Source organism: Cynocephalus volans, chromosome 3 (genome assembly GCF_027409185.1).
Source record: "Cynocephalus volans isolate mCynVol1 chromosome 3, mCynVol1.pri, whole genome shotgun sequence".
NCBI classification, from domain to species: domain Eukaryota; kingdom Metazoa; phylum Chordata; class Mammalia; order Dermoptera; family Cynocephalidae; genus Cynocephalus; species Cynocephalus volans.
The window spans coordinates 104,191,925-104,214,380 of NC_084462.1; the positions used below are offsets into that span (position 1 = coordinate 104,191,925).

At 42.4% G+C, this 22,456-nt stretch overlaps 3 protein-coding genes and 1 non-coding gene across 4 annotated transcripts in view; 1 reads left to right on the forward strand and 3 right to left on the reverse strand.

Annotated features, from left to right (window-relative positions):
• The window catches only part of LOC134372640 (thyroid receptor-interacting protein 11-like), a 53,136-nt gene extending 49,860 nt beyond the window's left edge, over positions 1-3,276 (reverse strand). Inside the window, 1 exon segment of the mRNA XM_063090077.1 lies at positions 3,138-3,276. Coding sequence (XP_062946147.1) covers positions 3,138-3,276 — 139 coding nt within the window.
• Positions 3,277-4,286: 1,010 nt separating this feature from the next.
• On the forward strand, positions 4,287-4,380 carry TRNAY-GUA (transfer RNA tyrosine (anticodon GUA)). The gene is made up of 2 exons: positions 4,287-4,323; positions 4,345-4,380. It is a non-coding gene; the product is annotated as a tRNA-Tyr (tRNA).
• A 5,310-nt stretch (positions 4,381-9,690) lies between these two features.
• On the reverse strand, positions 9,691-12,477 carry LOC134371731 (toll-like receptor 11). The gene has a single exon (XM_063088553.1). It carries the CDS (start codon positions 12,466-12,468, stop codon positions 9,691-9,693), a length of 2,778 nt encoding a protein of 925 aa, XP_062944623.1. The 5' UTR covers positions 12,469-12,477.
• Positions 12,478-21,274: 8,797 nt separating this feature from the next.
• Positions 21,275-22,249, reverse strand: LOC134373278 (olfactory receptor 11H12-like). Its single transcript, XM_063090927.1, is given in 1 exon segment — positions 21,275-22,249. A coding segment is annotated over 1 exon segment (948 nt). The 5' UTR covers positions 22,223-22,249.
• Positions 22,250-22,456: the final 207 nt, after the last annotated feature.

Consider the following 22,456-nt stretch of genomic DNA (forward strand, 5'->3'; position numbering starts at 1 on the left):
TCTAACTTCTGCTTCTAATACTATCAAATAATTAATGACCTGTAAACAAAAAATGAAAATACACTAAAAGAATGCTTATTTAAAGTAACATAGATATAACTTACTAAAAATAATAATGAGCTCAGTCTGGTTTTATACATTTGCATTTAAAAGTAGAGTCAGAGCCCAGTAGTGCCAAAATAGCACCACTGATGCTGTCAGAAAATTATCATCCACAGAGTTATTTTTTTCTAGGTATTAGTGTTTTTTCATTACTCACAGCACTTTAAATATTACAAAAATAACTTCTCTGAACTATAGTTTAAGTCAAAAGAAAATACAAGCAGCATGCAATAAATTATACTGACAAACACACCCTTGTTTTGAAAATCACAGGTAGGGTTGCTTCTCTGGTTGTTTATACATTTTGTTTGAAACTCTGGCTGTCTAATTGCTACCCTGAAGAAGACAAAGTATAACCTAATCTGTTTAGAAAGGTAATTTTTAAAAGCAGCAATTGTTTCAAAGAGGGATTAAAATTATTTAAGTGGCCTCCCACTCCCTACGCCCCCCCAAAAATCCTGGTCTTTTTTAAGTAAAGGGGAGATATTATGCGGACAAAAAATTCTGATTTCCTCAATGAGAAAGAAACTGTGTTTTTAGAAGTATTTAATAATTTGCCAAAGATCCCACAACTTGCAATGCATGGAAGTGGAATTTCAACCCATGCCTATCTGACTTAAAAGTCCAAGCTCCTAACCTTGAATAAATCAGTAGAGTGTTTGGTAGAATAGCAACCTTCTGGTATTTGTAAATATGGATGATTTTCAATTTGTACCAACAGTGCTACTTTGGGACTGTTTTCTTGTTCATAACTGGCACAGGGTAAACACTCAATAGACATATGCTGAATTAATAAAAGATCTGACTCTTTTTAAATAATTTACAAAATCAATAAATTAGGTGGTAGGCAATCCCTACAGTAATACAAAGGGAAAAGAATAAAAGCATTAAGCAACTTTGAAGATTCCCCCCCTCGCAAATTTTTATTGAGCACCTACTATGTACCAAGGAAGATGCAACACACTGTTACTATAAGGACCAAAAAAATACAGTCCCCACCCTGGACATCAGGAAAGAGATAAATTATAACTCAATATGGTAAGTGCTATCAGGGAGAGATCCACAAACTTCTGTTAGAACACATCACTGGCAATCGACTCAACCTAAGTGGGAGTCAGAAACGTTTCACTAAGTACCCGACATGTGAGCAGGCTCATACAGGAAAATTGTTTTCCAGGCACAGGCAGGTGAAGGAGGAAGTAGAGAAGGAAGGGCTTTCCATGTAGAGGTTCAGAGTTGTGTAGACACCTGACAAAGTTCCTTGTGGTAGAAGTCTGGGTACAAGCATGCATGTGTATGCAAATATACAGATGCAAGGCCATTGGTACGGGAACTAGAAAAGGTAGGCAGAAAATAGATAAGATAGGTCCTTGGCCTCCCAAAACTAAGAGGTTTGGAATTTATCCTGCAAGTAACATGATCAAGAAATTTTTAAGCACATTTATTTTTAGAAAATTAACTGGGAATACAACAGAAAATGAACTGGAGTAGGGAGAAATGGGTGACAGGACATGAAAGAGAAAAACTCCCTGGGAGAGATTATGGGGACTGAACTAAAGAAGTAGGAGTAATAAAGTAAAGGACAATCTGGCATAGGATGAACAAGATTTGGTGACCAACTGGACATAGGAGATAAAAAAGAAAGAGACAAAGACATCAATATTCCTAGTTTAGAAAATTGGGTAGGAGATAACGGAAATCACTAAGACTGAGAATACAGGAGCACATTTGGTGGGAGGAACAAAATTAATCCCACCTTAAACCTGCAAGACATCCAGGTTGTGGATGCATGTTTTCTGGTTTGGGTCAAAATAGTCAACTGTCTCCCTTTATCTAGGATATAAGGAAAGACTAGTCATTTCCCATTGTTAACTGGCCCTTCTCTGCTCTGACTGCCCTCAAGGTCACAAGATCCTTTCCTGGGACACAGAAAGAAGCCCTTTCATTTCCGTTCCCAAACCTGTCCCATGTCATGCACCCCCCCAAGGGATACCCCAAGCTGTAAGAAGGATTTTGGCAGCTCCCTTGTATTCCTTCCTTCCAAATAGACCCCACAGAAATTCTAAATATAAACACTACCCTTCTATCAAACTATCTTTCTCTATTTTAACCAAATAAATATGAAGGCTCAGTTAAATCAGGATTTAAAAAACAACCACCAGAATTCTAATTTATTAATTTATGAGAAATAAAACTGTCAAAGGACCTGCTCTCATCCAAAAGACCAGCCCATTATCACCCTGGAGGCAGGCCTAGATTGAAATTTTAAAAACCCTTTTGATCCAAGAAATATCTCGCTTAAAGAAATACCAAGAAATCAAAATAGTAATTAATTTAACCACTGATCGCCATGTAACTCTGGGTCACTACTCATTAGCAAAGTAAGACGAGGACTTCGAAAACGAGTGAAGGTTGCTAAGGATTCCCAAAGAATGGGCTATCTTCCCAGTTCTACTGTCGAAATATGGGAGAAATAGGCAATTTCACACACAAAAAACATTTTCAGCTGGAACTGTACAATGTGTCATCACAGTAAGTAAAAATATAACTGAATGGAAAAACAGCTATGTCTCACTAACAAATAATATATGCAAGACAGAAAGGGCAAGAGTTACCAAATGTTTGAATTATCAGTTATTTCTATTGTTACAAAAACAGAAGAAAACAAAAAAGTGACGCTTATCATATACAATTCCTATAACTGTGACAAAATGAAGATGGTCAAAATTCAGATCCGCCCCCAAAATGAGGGCAAAATAAGTGGTGGGTGTAAACAAACCAAAAAAAAAAAAACTCTACTCCACCTAGGAGCAGTTTCACTCTGAGATATCCAGAGTAGTCAAAAGGACGAGAACCAGAAATCCTCCCGCAGACCCCAGTGGTCATTCATCACAGAAAATCAACCGGGAAGAGTCAAAAGGAGGAGTGTTAATAAAAAAGGACGGAGTGGGACTCGTTAGCGACCTGTCCGCGTCTGCTGAGGGACGTTCCCAGGGTCCCAGGAAAGCCCTCCCTCCCCTCGCTCCAGCTCTTACCTTCCACTTCCTCAGCGCCCTCCATCAGCATCTTCTTTGTCAGATTTGAAATCCGGCCAGTGAGGGAAGCCAGGCTACCCCCCACTCGACCCAGAGACTGGCCCAAGCCGGCGCCCAGGCCCCCAAGCCAGGACGACATCGCTGCAGGTTTAGAGAACGACCCGGTCAGCTCCGAAGAAAGCGACCAGCGCCGTGGGACAACCCCGCCAAATGTCCTCGAACGTCTTCCTTCACGGGACTAGTCCAAATCCAAGCACTCAGAATTCCATGGCACAACGCGGGGTTCCCTGGCAACGCCGGCTTCGCGGGGGGCTCCCACCAAGGGCCGGGTTCTGCCTGGAAACGCAGAGGCCTGGCCTGGAACTTTACCAGGGGCCCGCCTCTAGTGACACCGTCACCCACGCGGGGCCTCGACTCATTCCCACGACTTCCCATCGTCCGGACTGGGTCACTGCTTCCTCTCCTTCAGTGACTTTCCCCAGTTCCGTGGGCAATTCCTGACAACTCCACGCAAGCCGCCACGACACCCGCTCTGAAAGCAGCTGTGGAGCAGAGAGGGCGCTGCGGTGGGGTAGAAGGGCCCTGCGCAGCCGCCAGACCTGTCCTTGGCGCAGGGGAGGGTGGGATCGCGGAGGACCACGGGGTGAGCTGGCGGGGGCCGGCAGCCTGCAGCCCAGGGCCGGCAGCCTGCAGCCCAGGGCAATCCACGGAGCCGCCGGCTTTGGCCGCGGGAAGAATAGTCTGAAGGACCCGTGGCAGCGCTGCACTCTCGGCCTGCTGCAGCTGCGTTTCGAGGCGGAGCCCACCCTTGGTGGGGTCCCCCCAAGCCAGCGTGCCCGCTGGCCTCCGAGCGCTGTGAGTCATCCTCATCTGCGGAAAGGATGGCGGAGGGGAACAGGGCAAAAGGAGAGAGTCCCGGCCCGGGGACCCTGGCAGTCACCGCCGCAAGGATGTCAGGGCACTAGAAAGCACCCCCGACGCAACGACCGTCTGAGGAGCTGCTGCTCCCGAAGGGGCGCAGTGCATGCCTGAGGGGCTCTCTTGGAAGGCGGCCTCCAAGCAGCCCGGGCATATTCAGCCTCTGGCGGCTGCGTGTCTTGGCCTCGCTCCTATCCAGAAAAGCAAAGCAGCGGCGTGGACGGCATGCACCCTTCGATAGCTCAGCTGGTAGAGCGGAGGACTGTAGACTACACAGACATCTGTGGACATCCTTAGGTCGCTGGTTCGATCCCGGCTCGAAGGAGGTGCCTGACGCTTTTGCCCACACGTCACTGCTCGCCTGGCCAAAGGCCCTGCAGCCGCCAAGCAGCATCCACACTCTCCTGGGCAAAAGCCACCAAAGCCCTTCTGGACCACCTAGGGAGCTCCGCGGGTGCAGATGACGGGAACCACGCCTGCTCATTCCTCCTCACGCCTGGGATATATGGAGACACCTACCCTTTAACCGGGTTAAACAGTCCGCCTTGCTGCTTTCTTCGGGCCCAGCGGACCCCCGACAGCCCCCGCTCTCCCCCTTTTATTTGCAGACAGCGCACAGCCCTCTCCCACCCGCCCGAACTCTGACAAACCCGCCGTGCCCACGTGTCACAGAGCCTTCCCGACCAGGTGGACAGAGAACTGGGCCCAGGCTGTAGCCCCTGTAGGTCGAGCCCCTGAGGGAGCTGAAGAGCCTACAGGTCATGACAGGGGCCAGGGACAACCCTGACATCCTCAGAGAAAACGCACCCTCTCCTTCTACCCTTTGCTATGTGAACGTTTCATCTCTGCCTCTCCCCATCCCTTTCTCTCTCTCTCTCTCTCTCTCTCTCTCTCTCTCTCTCTCTCTCTCCCTCTCCCTCTCTCCCCCTCTCCCCCTCCCCCTCCCCCCTCCCCCTCTCCCTCTCTCCCCCTCCCCCCCTCCCCCCCCCCTCTCTATTTCCATCTCTCTGGCTGGAAAGGCAAGGATGCCTAACACTGAGTTCAAAGTTAGCAAAACCACCTGCACCTGTGCCTGACCACTGGGCATGTCGAGGGAGAGAGAGATGGCAAACTGCAGTCTTGTATCAAGTGGACTGGGGTGGGGGTTGGGGGCGTGTGGTTAACTAGCAGTTAAGCCTTTATTGGATATGCTTGTGAGGGTCGTTCTGTGGGCAGGTCCTTTAGAATGTTTATGTGCTGCTTGGGGTGGGGGCAAGGTTGCAAAAGCAGCTGCCATGAGAGAGTCAAGGTGGGTCAGGTAGTAGTGTGAGTTCTACACTGGAAAAGTCTTAGGGATTAAACAGATGGTTGAAAACTGTTCATTGTCTGGGTGTATATGCTATCTCCATAGAATTCAATTTACACCCAGATGTAGCAGAATAGGTTTAAAAAAGTTATGCATGGAATTTTAGTCTTCCCTCATATAGCTGGGGTTCAATTTCAGCTCATCCCAGAAGTAAGGGGAAGAGTTCCCAATGTCTCTTGGTAATCCTCATATACAGGGCGCCATGAGTATGGCACTTGCTATACATATTATATCCCAGAATGACAAGCAGGAGAAAGAGCATGTAATGTTCATTTCTTTCTACTTTCTCCACTACTCCATTCATTTCCATTCCCATTGTGATCTTCCCTGCACATATTTTTTGTAGCTGCCTGGCTTGAATCAGGTGTCATGAATTCAGAAATATCACTGATAACAGGAGAGAAAAAATCTTATGTTGAATAAAGATTTTGCATTACTTATAGCTGTTGTGTGAGAATGATAGAATCAGGAAGAGAGAAGCCTAAATTTGGATGGCTACAGAATCAGGTAGAGGGTAGCCATCCAAATTTAGCTTTCTCTCTTTTGGAGTATGCAAATCAGCCTCAGTCTCCCTGGTCTCCCATTTCAGCGGGAGAGAGTGTGCAGCAAAGGTGAGAACAGTGGTGCCCACACCCAAGGTTTTTAGTAAACCACTAAAAGGCGGTGAGCATTGGAAGGTAACATTATCAAGTATGACAATTACTGGGAGCTTACACAATGACCATACTGTTTAAATAGCCAAAAAAGGAGTTACATGCAAAATAAAGGGCATTGTGGCCTTTCCAGATTTAGGAAGAACCAATTACAACCCTCTAAAGGAGAGTATGTAGCAGACACACGTGAGCTGTGTCTGGTCTGTCCTGGACCACCCGTCTTGGAGGGGTGGTGATCCAGATCACGCAGTGTGTGCACCCAGGCATTACTGTTGCCCTCCAGTCCCCATCTACACTTTTGAATAAATGTCCCCAAGATTTGTTTTTGACCCTTCTGTATTACTCATTTTCTCTCAGTGGCCTCTTCTAGGAGTAACAGTGAGAAAGTTTTGGCTAGGCCTCAAGAAGTATTCCTTTAATTGAAATCTAAATTGGTCCAGCCTCTAGGAAAAAAGAGAAGAATGGTGAGGCCTGGGTCTAATCTAAAGAATAAATTGGATGAAGCCTTGGATCGCAATATCAAATATAACCAGAGTATCAGTATATACTTTCATAGTAACGCTTTTTCACAAAAACAATGATACTGGATTTAGAAATGAAAATGTAAGAGCAAGGGGTTCTATGAAGCTGAAGGATAAAAAGTCAGGTTAGTTATTACAAAGAATTTATGAAACACTTCAAAGGCTTATCCATGTGTTTCCTTCATTCCACAACTCTGCACATGTACCAGCTCCGAGTATGCTGTGGTTATATTGTGATTTTTGGATCAGTAATGACTGTTCTATTAGTACTTCACTGTAAACTATTGCCCCACTTGTTTTGTGAATTTGTCCTTTCAATGTCAGTTCAGCCATAGAAAAGTAAATTAAGCACTTACATCAACATTATGATTACCACAACTAAAAATGTGACTATAGAATGTATAAATAGAGGCAATGGTCTGAAACAGAAAGGGGATATTCCTGTTTAATTCTACTTAGATTACATACACGGCACTACTTAGGTTCTGTGTCTCATAATTTAAGAAATACACGATCAAACTGCAGTGAATTTGGAGGTAAGCAATTTAGAGGGGACTTGGATGTATGGGAAATGAGTAACAGTAGAAGAAACTGAGATATTTAAATTGGAGAACAAAAGACTCTGTTGGAACAAATGAATTTAATTTAATATAGCAATTGAATTTGTCTCATTTAATCCCCAAAGTACAAAATTAGAAATAATAGGTAAAAGTTAGAGGGAGACACATTTTAATTCAACATGGAGAATAGCTTTCTAATGGAGAAATCTATTCAATGATGAAACTTCTTTGGAAAACTTTCACGAATTTTCTCAGATATAGTCTGGGAAAGTGGTAGGGAGGATTGAAGTATCAGATGCAAGTTTCTTTCAATTCTGAAATTCCATGATATGCATCCAAGTTATGTCAGGATAAAAAGAAAACCATCCAGGTAATCTCAAAGACATAAAAAAAAAAGTCATGGAAAATATTAAAGTTAATGAGAACTTGAGATTGTTCATTAACATTGATAAAAGTGAATATTTTCCAAGGGTCCCTAGTTGACAGCAGAGAAGAAAAAAAGGAAAAAGGAAAAAAAGGAAAGGCTGGTCCTGTGTTCAGCAAAGTCCCAGAGTTATGCCATGGGACTACAAATAGTTCACCTCTATTAACTGAAGAAAATGCTATTTTTTTCCCAAAAATATGTGAGTGGAAATCTACTTTTTTGGCCAAAATTTGAGTGGCTCCTTAGTTTGGTCAAGGAAGGTTCTGCAAGGATGGTGTAGGGGGTTCTAAGGACTTTAGAGCTGAGCAAAGAAAAAGATATGACCCTTAGGTGGCAGTAGCGTACATGTTTTTTTTGCAGCGCTGTTTCAACAAGTTTGCATTCAGGAAAAGTACCTCACACTATGAGACCTTCCAGAGGCTATGGCACGGGGGGCCACTACTCAGAAGGGGAAGAAGGATGGGGAACTCCTAGGGAAGAGGGGAAACAGAGAGGCCTACTTGTCTAAGTGATGTTGTTCAGCAGCCCAGCTAGGATCCTGTCTCAGAAAGTTCCAAAGGGCAGCAGCAACTGGTCTTTACAGCCCCAGAATTTATCTTATCTATGGCTAGCAAATGTTAGGCACTGTGTGCAAAGTAGGAAGGATCTAAATGGTTAAAATCTGCTCATTTGGACTAGTGTATAAAATGATTGGATATGTAAAAATGTTGGCACTAGAGGGCTTTTGGATTAACAGGATTTAGCTTGCTGCAAAGAAGTAAGCAACACAGAGGCCAATATAAAGAAGTCATCTTTGGCTCATTTGCATAAGGTAGTGTCTGAAATAGATGTAGTTTGTTTGTGGTGGCAATTTACTCTTTTTTTGCTGTGTTTTTTCCAGATTTCAGCATTTATACTTTCTCCCAAGCTCATATTGTGCCAACAGAAAGCAGAGAATTATTTAAACTAATTAGTCTACATGAAGGTGTTCACTTTTGAAAGATAATTCCTTTTATTTTTATCATTATGAAAATAACATATGCTTATTTTATTAAAAAACAGGTAACAGAAAATTATAAGAAGTTTAAATCATCTACAATTCCATTTCTAGGGCTATTTTTAGTTTACAAGTCTAGTCTTGTCTCTCTGCATATTTCATACATTAGATACATATAAAGTTATTTTCATTATTGGAATTACAGTTCATGCAGTTTGTCAAAACTTTTGTTTAATATTATATCATGAGTCTTTTCCCATAGCACTAAATATTCCTTGAATCATGATTTTTAATGGGTGCATAGTATTCCATTTTTATCAATGTCCTTTATCTTTCTGTTTGGGAGCACTTATAATTTTATGTAAAGTATCTTGGAATCTGTGAAAATATTCTTGGAAATACATTATATGTGTGTCTTTAAGATATTTGCCCCATTTTTGCTTATTTTAACTTTGTAGCAAGGTAAGTTGTCACTGGTTAGAGGTAAGTGGAATACAGTAGACAGCACAGAGTACTGGTTTGTGACTCAGAAGACAAACCCAGACTTTGATACACCAACTGTGCCAGGGTGGTAAATCATTTAACTTTTACGTGGTAGGATCCCCCAATGTAACATAGGATTAAAACTATTGTTCTCACCCATGTAATACTGTTACTATGAGAACCTCTTGAGTTAGGGAAACTGGATTTGTTGGCCCTTTGGAGAATTGCAAACATGGTTTCAATTTAGCTTCAGAGTACTGACAAATAGCTCAGTGATTCTTGCCTCATTCCTCTGGAATAAAATAACTTTTTATCAAACAAGTGAATACATTGCTTTCAACAGAGGCAGAATGAACTCATTTTGGAAAATGCACATGAGATTCTACTAACCATTTTCGTGTATTCTTTATCTGGAGGGATGCCTTGTGTTGTGAAAGGACCAGCAGGTATCAGAACTAGTTTTTGAATGAATACCGAGTTTTCAGGTGCTTTCAAGTATGTATTGCCATTGGAATTTGGTGTCTTCATCTGTCTCCTTTTTAGTGTGGAAAGTGGTGTTGAAATGAGCACTGCTGATAGGCACCCTCTGTGAGTCTGACTTTGCTGAACAGATGTGATGGCATCCAGGCCCCTGCTGGGAGATACTCCTGCATGGCCAAATCTCTCACAGTCCTTAATCCTCTCTCTCTAGTCCAGCTTTCCTTAGCCTTCTCCGAAGTTGCTCACAGAAGGTGTTCCATTCAACTCTCCCTTGGGGCAAATAGAAGTAGTCCTCCTTCTGTAGCCACCTGGTAAGGCGTTGGTAGCCGTTTAACTGCTGCCTATTGATAGGCTCCAGAAATAGCAGCAGGAGGCGAGCAGTCCCAGGCTTGGCCACCAAGCGGTAGGTGGCGAGCCTTAACTCCAGATTGCACCAGAGACTTTCCAGGGCCTGGCAACTGAGCACACACAGGGTGGCTCTGCTGCTTTCCATGCTGGTGACTGCAGCATCCATCCTGTCCTGCCCAACCCCAAAGTCCCTCTCAGGCAGGCATAGCCTCAAGCCCTCGCCAGCTGGAGGAGGCTTCTCCAGGGCAGGAACCAGTTCTTCCAGGACCCAGGCTTGGTCCTGCTCACAGTAGGATACGAAGACATCATAGGGGAATTGGCCTCTGGGGCCCTGCCCACCCAATTTCCACCACCAGGCATGAAATAGAGTCCGGAGGTGATGAAGCCAGGGCCATTTGGGGCAGCCAAGCAATGCAAAGATGATCAACAGGAACACCAGGGTGAAACTGATGAGAAAGCCCTGAAACTCAGGATCATGTGGGCAGTGACCAGAATGGAAGGAGAGTAGTGGAGTCTTCGAGTAGTCAGAGGCATTGGCCATGCAGATGGATTTCTCTAACCCATACACAAAGGTGTTTGGGGCCCGTGTTGCCCAAGGCCCCACCCAAGAGCTTTCACACTGGCAGGTGAAGGTGACATCTGAGAAATAAACATATTGAGGCATTTGGGGGATTAGCTCCTGGAGGCTGCTGTCCAACCCCAGTATCCATTCAGAGTTGAGCAGTAGCAACTGGAGGAGTCCCAAATCCCTGAAGCTGGAGACAGAGAGGTTCCCAAGGTTCAGGTTGCTCAATGCCAGGACCTGCAACTGAGGCAGCTCCTTCAGGATCACTTCCAGCTTCACTGCACCTAACTCATAGAGGAAGTTTAGGTCCCCCAGCTCCAGCACTCGCAGCCTGGGCATGCCAAATAAACGCATGTTTTCTGTGCCCCCATGATCAGACCAGAAGTGCAAGTGCTCCAGGAGAGGAAGCTGTGGAAAGAATCTCCGGGATTGCTGGCCTGAGAAAATGTAGGCACTGCAGCCTCTCAAAGTAAGGTGACGCAGGGAAGGAAAATGGACTGTGATGTTGTTTTGAAGCAGCAAAATACTGGGAGTTTGTAAGGTAAGGTTCTCTAAGAATAAGAAGGGTTCACCACTGGGGACACTAAACTGGATCCATCCTTGTGCCCACACCTCCAAGCTGAGTAGTGCTGAAGGCCAGGGAGGGTAGATCTCCAGCATCTCAGTAGAACCCAGCTGCAGATGGCTCAGCTTCTGAGGACCCTGGAGCTGCCTACCTGAGATGTGCTCTAAATGGGTGCCCAAGAGGTTCAGTGAGACGAGAGCAGGAAGAGAGGACAGCCAGTCTGGTTTTAGCACCTTAATTTGGTTCCAACTCAGGTCTAGAGTCTTCAGCCACCTCAATCCCTCCAGGTTCTCACTGGATAAGTTAGAGATGTTGTTGCCACTCAGCCAGAGCTCCTGGAGTTGAGGAAGAGAGGAGAAGGCCCCACTGGGCAGAACACAGAGGTCATTGTGGGACAGATCTAGCACTCTCAGGTTTGAGCTGACCAGCCCTTTTGGGAGCACCAAGGTTGGTCCCAGCTTATTCATTGAGAGGTTGAGCCTCTGAAGCTGGGGCAGGGCACTCAGAAAACTTATGGGAAGTAACTGCAGGCCATTGGCATGAAGGCTGAGGAGTTCCAGGGAGCAGCAGCTTAGGAGATCCCCATCTTCTATGTTCTGAATTTGGTTGCTCCCAAGATTGAGTGCACGAAGCTCAAAGTAGCTTGTCACATTCCCAGGCAGTTTTTCTAGACCTGTACCCACAAGGGAGAGAGAGTCCAAGTGGAGTAGTCCTGAGCCTAGGAGGCCTAATGCACTTAGTGGGGTGCCATCCAATCTTAGAGAATGGAGCTGAAGTCCATGCAAGGCTCTGACACCCACCTGGCTCAGCTGTACATTGTCAGACAGATCCAGCACCTCAAGGAAGGGGGATGATGGTTCGGGGCTGGCTGTAGGAGAGGAACCAGGAACAAGGTTCGGGAAGAGCCCTTGCAGTTCCTGCAGCTCTGTTAAACAGCTGTTTCTGAGGGTCAAGTGACTAAGGCTGGTTGGCAACTGGATGTTCTGGCTATAATTCAGACAGTACCCTTGAAACAAAAGGCTGCTGAGGAATGTGAGAGGCTCCAGGGCATCTGGAGAGAGGAAAAGATTCAGGCAACATGGAGCATGATGCTCAAAGGAAAGGTGCTGCAGCTGGTGCAACCCTTGAAATGCCCCAGATGTAATCCTGATGGTGCCCAGCTGCAGTCTCAGAAGCTGTAGGGAGGGGAAGTAATCAAAGGCATCGGAAGGCAGGATAGGAACTGTGCCCTGGAGGCATAGCGCCTCTATATCTCGGGGCACTGGTGTCAGAGTCTTAACCAGGTCTTTCACATTGGAGCATGATGCAAAAAGATGAAGTCCTGGGGCCAGGGAACAGGATGGGATGTAATAGGAGAGATTAGGCAGCAGGGAGCTGTCTGCTATGGTGCAATCAGGGGTGGTCCATGCCCAGCTCATCAAGCTGAGGCTCTTCAAGGCCAACAGTAAGAGAGGGAGAAGAGTAGAGAACGGAGGCCTTTCCATCCTTGGCATTGTTTCTAGAAAAATAGGAGAAAGAAGAGGGGTGTCAAATCCTACATTGGCAGACAATTCCAGCCCAGAGCCTTCTGCTACATATAACATCCTTGGGAGTTCTAGAACATACTGGAAAAACAGCTCTGTGATTATGATATAAAGGATACATTTCACCAACTGAGGGATTCAAGTTGTACACACTTCATTGTGCCTCCCTGCAGGTAGAGAGCCAGTGGAGACAGAAACAGAGGACAGCAAGAATAGTCAGATATGCACAACTTAAGATAGATCCCAGCAGAGAAACTGGTGACACTTCCCAATCTTCCTTCCGGGGATGATTAGCAGAGGTTAGTTAAGTTCTTTGGAGGGGAGCCCTCAGCTATGAATGGGCTCATTCCAAGGCAAGGCAGCAAATTCACTTGTCCATTACAGAGTGGATTGAAGGATAAAAAATGGCGATGATACAAACATAGAACTCTCATTTGATCATTAACTGTGCAACATATATGCGCCCAATAATATTATCCTTGTTTTACTCATGAGGTAGTTGAATGTCAAAGAAACTAAGTTACTTGCTCAAGGTCAAAGTAGTAGTAAGTGGGAGAGATGGGACTACAGTCCAGGTATTCTGCCTCCAAGGTTGCTGTTTCCACTATAGAAGACCTCAGGACTAAGAAAACATTTCAAGTGAATTCTGTTGTTGAGTTTATGGAAAATAGAAAGTCTCAAAAGTTAGTTCAGATAAAGCATCAAGAAAGTAGAGAAAGTAAGCAGGGTAATGATGAGACTGAAAAAGCAGTTGAAGAAAATATGAAGTCTTGATACTTTCATGTTCAGAACTGAGTGCTAGAGGTAGGAGATTGCTTTGACTCTTTTCTCACTTTTTCCTTATTTCTCACTCATAGTAAGGCCTCTAATTGTTCATTATGAAAAAAGCAATAATAACATGTCCCCTATTAAGGTCCCTGAAAAGATGGAAATAGGCAGGAGACCGGACTTGTGCCCTAGGAGTGAGAGATGTCAGATAACCAAAGGGAAGGGCATTGCCCTCCTGAGAGGGTGTGGCATTAGTAACTCCGGCCCTTGGGCAAAGGAGGATTTAGTATTAAAAGACACAGACTTCTCTGTTTTTACCATGAGTCTTCACTGTGAGGATAACATGCCTGGGTGATCACATAAAGCTGGCTCTGGAAGCACTGGAGCTGCTTTTCCTCTCAGCTACTTGAGCATCATAGTTGTATATGCCTCAGACTTCACTGGAAAGTTCAGAGAAAGCGCAAGAAGAGCCTGAGAATTCATCATCTAGATGACTGAACCTTGCAAAACCATCAACATCATTGTGGACATCATTCAATACACTTGATGCCCCATCATTCTGTTTCCAAGGCTATCCCCTTACATTTTTGAAAGGCTGTTTCTTGAGCCCTGACTGTGTCAGATAGCATGCCCTGTTATTCATGGGCTTCCCTCTCGAGACTCGTATCTACTGACATTTCAGGGGCTGGAATTGATCTCAGGCCAAGCAGACACAGTGGCCTTGGGCAGAGATTCTAAGAATACAGAAAAGTTCTGAGCTTATGGAGTAGTTCTTTGTCTTCAAGGCATCAGGTTTGATGGTATTACCCTGAGGCATACACATATTGTCCACAAATGATGGTTTCCCATCTGTCCAGTTAAATTGTGGCAAGCCTTAACCAAATGTTCCCCTTAAGCTCTGCTTAGTCCCTGCCTAGCTCCTGGCCTCTGGCTTCCCCTGGAGAGGGGCAGGGTTTCTCCTGGGAGTGATTCTCCATTTTTTATTTCTTCTCTGTCACTTCCACTAATTGCTCTTCTCCACAAAGCCTACCTGGCACTAGGGCAGCGGTTTGGTTACCTTTGAGCAGAGGAAGTGGAGTTCAGTGGAGACAGAGCTGCAGTTTGTCAGGCAGGATTCTTTCTCATCTTCTGCAGCAAAGGAGTAAAGTCATCTTCTGTGATTCTTCCTTCCACAATGGCCTCTGCCCTCTGTCACAGGTAGGTGTGACACCCCTGTTAGATTGAAGGTGGGAAGTTCCAGGAAAAGAGGAGAATGCTTTGTTAACCTGTTGACTTCTCCCAAAACTGCACTGCTTTTTCTTTCAACAGCTCTATTTCATGACTTCCTCTTTTCCAGTCTGGTTTGCGGATTTCAGTTCTCACTAACTTTGTATCACATCCTCCTGACATCTGAAAGAAAAGTTCCTTCTCTATTTTCCAGGAGAGTTTTCTTCCTTGCAGCAAGAGCAACTCACCTTCTCTACCATTTTTATCCTTTCCCCTCCAGGGTTCCAAATAGTCTTAATATTAAGCTCCTTTATAGCAGGAAAATTGAAGAGAGACCCACAATTTTACTGGAGGGAGTTCGATCCTCCCACTGAGGAAGGAAGCACAAAGTAGAAAGGAGAAGCGGAAAGGTGGATTTCTATCTGAATGGCAGGATCGTCTTTCCCAGAGAATATGGGACCTTGGGAAGCTTCTGGGAAGGACATTATAAAATTGGAGCCAGAACTGGGTTTTGGTAATTTGATATTCCAAAGAGAGAAGCGCCTGCCTACTCTCATTTAATCCTACGTGACTAGACTGAAATCCTTTTTGAATATTTGTCACTGCCTCTGTTCTTGCAATAATAACTATATAAGTTTGATTTTGGATATATTAAAACAGTTCTCTTTTGTCATAAGCATTCATTTTTCAAGTATCATGTGAGGGGGTTTTGTTCTGTGGAGGATTGGGAAAACACATTTAAATTTATTTTTTCCACATACATTTATGAGTTTTGACTAAAACCTTAGGCTCTGTAGTGCCTCAGTTTTTTCCAGCTTATTAACATTTTTGTCTTTCAAAACTTTTCTGTTCACTAAAATAATCTGTCTCTCTTGATATGTGTTTGTATATAGAGATTTGCTTAACCGGCCAGCAACGCCTGTGCCCCTCCTCTCACCCAGGCCTGGCCCCAAAGTATCAACCTCCTAAAGTGAGACTTTTGAGAAAAAGGGCTACTTATAAATGTCAATCACTATGTTTATTTTCTTATTTTATGCCCAATACACATGTGGCAGAGTTTGTTAGCTGCATACTTAATTTACAATTTTCTTTCCTTTCTGCTTAATACAACTTCAATTTTATTCTGGTGGCAATGTGCCCAGCTTAAGAAATTAAATGTCACAGCCTTCCTTGTTGCAGTGGTCATTATCTGACAAGCTTATGTTCAATCACCAATGTAAGTGGAATATGGGTTTGCCTATTCTGTCTGAAGCTTCTGCTGCCGTCTTCAGATAATAAGGTTCTTGAGGATGAAAACATATACTATGAAGGATTTATCAAAAAAGCAGGAGAGCCTCGGTCCTTGATGACATCTTGAAACTCCTGCGTTTGGACTACCATGGACTGATTACTTCTAGGAGTGTTTGTGTGAGAAAAAAACCAGATGTTTATCTTATATAAGCTGCTGTTACTTGGGTTTCTAATATGTAGCTGAATCTGCATCTAATATATGCAACAATTCTGGGTCCCTGAATAGATCTTGAATTTCCTTTTTGCTTCTAATGCTTAAAGTGGGTAAAATGTAGAGCGACTGAACTATTTAATAAAAAAGTAATTTTTATTTATTCCAACTCAAATTCTAGATTCTTTGTCTCTTTGGAGGAAGTTGAATTATAATTTAAAACATGGTTCTGTTCTTATTAAAATAACTAAAAGTATATGTTCTGATAGATAAATGACTTATGTTCTTTAAAAAAGATGGGCATTTGAAATACGTTGTTACATAAAACACAGATAAATAAAGGGTAGGTATCCAAACAATAATAGTTCAAACTCTCTTTTAATGAAAATTGATTCTTGTATTTGTGGTAAGCAGGAGTCTTAGGGAAGAGAGAGGCACAGGCAGATGGGAGGTCCCTGGGGGAAACATTCCTATTTGGGATGATTCATTGGAGGTTCAATTAATTGCGTGGTATGTCCCTCCATTTCCTCTCTCTTTCTCTACCACCCCCCCCTTCCAAACATCTAGAATTAAAACTGCAAGGCTAGTTTATTGCCAAAGACCCCTCTCACGTTTATAGAAAGAACAGATTCTGAGTGAAATTGAAGCACCAGAGTGCCAGATTTACTGCTTCCCACAAAGTGACCCCACATGAAAAAATGTCTCCGGGAAGCTCTGTGAAGACACACGTTAAAAGGCTTACCAAAGACAGTATCATTATCCTTACACATAAAGTAGAGGGAAGGCTAGGTAAGTGATGTGTCTATAAGCACTGCTCTAAGTTATACATGTATTTCTAAAGATTAATATTTTTAACTCCACATCCTTTCTAAATTAGATGAGTATACATATTTATCATGGAAAAAAATAGGAAACAAACATATTAACATAAAAGAGGAAACAAAAAAATCTAAATCACCCATAATACCATGACTCTATATTTATGAAAGGTTATACATAATAGTATTGCTTCATAGTCTGCCTTTTCCACTCAATAACATAATATTTTACGTATTAAATACTTTTTTACATAATTTAATATAATAACTTTATATAATTTGTGTAATTATTGTCTCAAAACGACTGAAAAGAAATCCCTCAGTGTTTTTCCTACACTCGTTTCTTCTCTACTATGTTTGTTTCTGGTATAAATTCAGCTCTTTGGCCTGCATGACCTTGTAGTTCTGAAGGTAGCTACACAGAACTTAGCCATATTTCCCGGGAAATGATGCATGCTGTAGCAGAAACTTGAAGTCAGCAGAACTGGTTCTTGCACTTACTATATGTGACCTTGGTCAATATATTTGGTTTCATTGGGTCTCAGCTATGAAATGAGTGAGGAAATGTGTACCCTAATTATGTGCCAGAATTTGTGAGGGTGAACTGAGCAACTATGTGAAAATGTTTTGTAAGTGATAAAGAACTTTACAAATGAAAGACATTAATAAACTGCAATCAATTTTATGCATACTATGTATAAGAGTCTATTCTTATTTTACTTATTCATGATATCCACTCTCCAACAAAAGTATTATCATTAGCTCTATTTGATTGATTAAAAAAATCAAGGCAGAAATGTTATGTAATTTGCAAAAACTCACACAATTCATGATAGCACTTAGATTTGATACCAGAGTGCTGGCCCTTTTCCTCTATAGCAGTAAAGAGTGTGGGCTCTTTAGGATGCTGCCTGGGATCAGATACTACCTCCAAGTAAGAAATTACTCTTCATGCCTGTTTCATCTTTAGTAAACTGGAGATACAGTAATACTGCCCTGACTTCTTTGGGTTTTCTTAAGTAGTAACTAAAACAATACATAGACAAAGACTTAGAGCAAAGCATGACATGAAACAAGTGGCTCAAAATATTAATTATTAGTCTTTTCAGTATTGCCAAAAGAGCAAACACTGTGGTGGTAAATATGCACATGTAAACTTGTTAAACTATGGGGCCTGCCCGGGGTCCTGAGGCAGGAGCCAAGGGCTGCCACCCCTTCCTGAAAACCAGGCAAGAAGCATGCCAAAAAACACCACTCCCATGCCAGTGGCCCACCACAGCCACTGCAATAGCCACGGCTGCCACAAAAGCAGCTAGGCACCACAGCAGTAGCCACAGCCACCATGCAGGTGATCCGCCAGACACTCGACTGAGTTGACACAAGGAGAATCACCAGCAGAGACCAAAAAAAAAAAAAAAAAAAACCCACAAAAGATGTCTCTCTCCACAAAGCCCACTCCAGAGCAGTAGAGGTATCTGCTCTATAATAATAGTGGGGGACCTTAACACCCCTCTCTCAGCATCGGACAGATCATCCAGGCAACAAATCAACAGAGAAACCATTAATCTTTCAGAAGAAGAAAACAAATCTGTGGTTATTTGAAGGGGATGAGGAGAGAGAGAGGGATGGGAAGAGACTGGATAAGGGGTGCAAAGAATAAGTACAATTTGTAATAATGAATATGCTAACAATATTGATTTGATCAACATACGTTGTACACAGGTGATGGTAGTCAACGTTAAAACCCCAAAATATGTATAATCAATTTTGCTTCACTAAAAGTAATAATAAATAAATAAACTTGTTAAACTAATCAATTCACACTCTCTTTTCTTGTAATGTTGCTTGCCCATGCATTCCATGCCCTAACTTTTCCAGTAATCTTAAAAATGTGTGATGTTTGGTTGTACAAATAAATTCTGCTTTGTGAGGGAATTAATTGTAGTTGAGGGAAAATTCAATGTTTGGTCAGCTTGACAAATGTTTAAAGGCAGCTACTAAACACTATGACTCATATTTAAAAGCAGAAAATACTGACTTTCTATTTTCACTTACCCTGAGGAAACCACTAATCAACACAGTTATTTTTAAATGTCACCCTGATGTATTCTTTTGAAAGTCTAAATGATTAGAAAAAATATATAACACTATGTTTTTACTGCTATCCTTAATAGTTTTTCTCTCTTCCTCTCTCTCTTTGTGGGGTGCAGTTTGACTTTGAAAAAAAATATGGTATATATGTTGCAGTGTTTGGTTAAATAATTTAGGACCAAATGGGAAGGGCTGTGAACCAATAATAGTGTTTGGGGTTGTAGGAAGAGACCACTGAAAAGTTAGTGGCTGCACAGCCCAGTGATGACCACCCAGCTGCTGCAGGAAGCACCCCAGCCTTGGCCATGCCTCCCCAACATGTGCAACCAGCCCAGCGACGACCACCAAACTGCAGCAAGAAGGGTCCCAGGTTCCCAAGCTGGGGTGGTGGAGGGTTTTTGCCACAATCCCCTGGCCAAGCCACCACTGGAAGCCCCAGATCTCCACTGTGGGAATGAGGTGGGTGCTACAGGCCTCAATCCTGCCCTTCTTCCTTCCTCCTTTTTCCACATTTCCTTCCTCTTTCCCTTCTCCCCCTCCCTCCCAACTGCTCTGCAACATCCTAGAATGTAAATAAAATAAAATAAAATAAAAAAGCAATCAAAAAAGAAAGAAAGAAAAGTTAGTGGCTGCAACAAACATATTGACTTAGTAACCCAAGGTAGGGAGTTCTGAAATTAAGGTGAAAATATTGCCTTCCTTGATTGTTTGTTCTTCGTGAGCCCTTTATTGATCAGCCTTGGGGAATTTAAAAGGCGTATACCATGGAAAGGGCATAGAGAGAGGCAACATCCTCAATGGGCCATAATGAGAGATACTATTGCAGAGTTCTGCTAAGTAAGATTTACTAAGGAGCTTGACAACTTCTCACACCAAAGGAGCAAGTAGTTGTCATACCTGGAATGTTCGTGCCAAAATTCACAAATGTATTCCTACTTCTGAACTGAGTAATCAATGATCTCTTCTCCAAAAACTATTCTAAGACAAAAACCCTTAAAGGAAAATTCTTACGAGGACATAATATTAATATATCCTGCATTTTCTGGGACAGTTTTGTTTTGGACTAGATGAATCCTAATTTGGGTTTGCAAAATATTATCACAGCAAATATTTATGAAGATTTTATCGAGATATTATTTTATAACATAACAATGGAAATAACTATAATGTCTAACAAAAGCATTGGTGGTGGATGGAAGGAGGTTCTCTGAGTGTTCAGTAACCTTAGCGCTGTATGGCCCAGTACTCATTCTGTAAGAGGTCATTCTCGTGTAACTGTGACATTTATTTTTCACCTAATTCTCCCCACTAAAAATCCCCTTTTGTATGTATTTAATAAGTCAGCTCTAAGCTCCTTGGAAGGAAAGCCTTCCTAGAAAAATGTTTATCTCACCACATGAAAATTCACAATCTTTACCATATTAGTTTACTGGAAATTATAGCTCCTGAAAACAATAAGTATAAAAACTTGCTATAATATAGGAACAGTTTGACATAATATTAAATAAAACAGACATATAAATGAAAATAGTTGCATGAGAGAGATTGAATTCTGGATGCTTTTTCTCTTTAAAATTTTACCTTAATGTTATTTTCACACTATTTCAGCAACAAATAACAATGGATTGTTATATATATTTTTTCACTTAAACAATTTATCCCTAAGCACACCATTTCCCTCTCTAATTCTTGAGGAGATATTTTGTTGTCTAAAACTCAGTTAACTAACCCACTGAGTTTTTGGTGATACCTCATTTAAGTAAAAATGTTAGATGCCCAGAATATTGCATTTCTGATTTTTTTTTTTTTTTTTTTTGGTGGTTGGCCGCATTTGTGAATATTTTGACTGATGTTGCTATACTTGGAATTAGCATCTGCTGTTCAGGGATTTAGAAAGAGGTAATGCATAAAAAACCTTACATATGGATGACATTAGGCTGGAATGTTTTATTGTCCTATGGAAATTTTGGTAAATTGATTTTAAATGTTTATTTATCAGGAATGACCACATTACCAAAATAATAAAACCAAGCATGATAAGAACCATCATCAGAAAATATGTTTTTTCTCCTTTATTTGTAACCAACCAACTAAACAAACAAAATGATGTAGTTATAATTTTATTGATCCCAGAACTATAAATTTAAATTATCAAAAGGAATATAGGAATTTTTCTCACAGATGAATAATATGAAAACTGTCTAGAATACAACCAAATATGTACATTCCTTAGTTAACATACAGTTTAAGTGCAAAAGAGAAGCCAAACACTTCCATTTGTCTACACAATATGGTCATTTTAACTTTAAAAGGAGCCCCATAGATGCTTAATTTCATAGCCTAATATAGTCAAAACCACTAGATCCATATTTGAGATTTAGATAACTGTATAATTCTGATTGTTTTTGATAGGCTATACTGGCCTGATTATGGAGGAATCATCTAATATGACTTAAATTATGCTGGAACTCCCCATAACCTTCCTCAGGGCTGTCTTTATCTCCTTATTCCGGAGACTGTAGATGAGGGGATTGAAGAGTGGGGTCACCATAGCATAGAACAAAGTTGCCATTTTCTGCATCCCAGCAGAATGCACCAGTCCTGGGCTCACATACATGACCATCAGAGAACCATAGAACAGTGATACCACAGCCAAATGAGATCCACAGGTGGAGAAGGCCTTGTACCTCCCAGTGGCTGAAGGCATACACAGCACAGCTATCAGAACAAGAGTATAGGACCCAAGAATAAAGAGGAAGTTACCAAAGGTAACTAATGAGCTCAGAGTGTAGCAGAGCAGTTGGGTTTTGGGGGCAGAAGTGCATGCCAATGAAAGTAGTGGCCCTGGGTCACACACAATATGGTCAATAATGTTTGGAGCACAGAAGGGTATCTTAGAGATAAGAACAATGGGGATCATGAACCACAGAGATCCACAAACCCAGCAGATAATGACCAGTTTGATACAGAGATGCCCAGTCATAATATTAGGGTAGTGCAAGGGATGGCAGATAGCAAGGTACCGATCAAAGGACATGACAGCCAAAAGCAAGCATTCAGACGTACCCAAAGAGAAAAAGAAATAGAATTGGAGGAAACACCCAGCAAAGGAGATGGTTTTTTCCTCTGAGAGGAAGTTGACCAACATCTTGTGGACTGTAGAAGAGACATACCGGATCTCTAGAAAGAAGAAATTCCCCAGGAACATGTACATGGGCGTATGGAGTCTCTGGTCACACCATAGTGCACAAACAATGACCCCATTCCCCGTTATGGTCAGAGTGTATGTTGCAGTGAAGAGTGAGAAGAGGAGGATCCGAATCTTCCACTCACAAGAGAAACCTCAGAGCTTAAATTCTCTTACAAAGGCAAAGCCGGAATCTTGCTCAGAGATATTCATTGGGTCAGTAACCTGCAAGGTCAAGAGACATATTGTTACTGGTAAGGACTAGTTTAAAATGTGTTCCTTTTTCAAGAATGACGTGAATAAAGTGAACATGGGTCATTATTCAAAAGAATCATCAGTTAGGAAGAGAATGTAGTTTACTTTTTCTTGGCTAAGCTTGGGGCATCGTAGATAGCTTGCTGCACAGAAACAAACTTTTGCCTTCTTCTAAATCTTTCCCTTACTGTG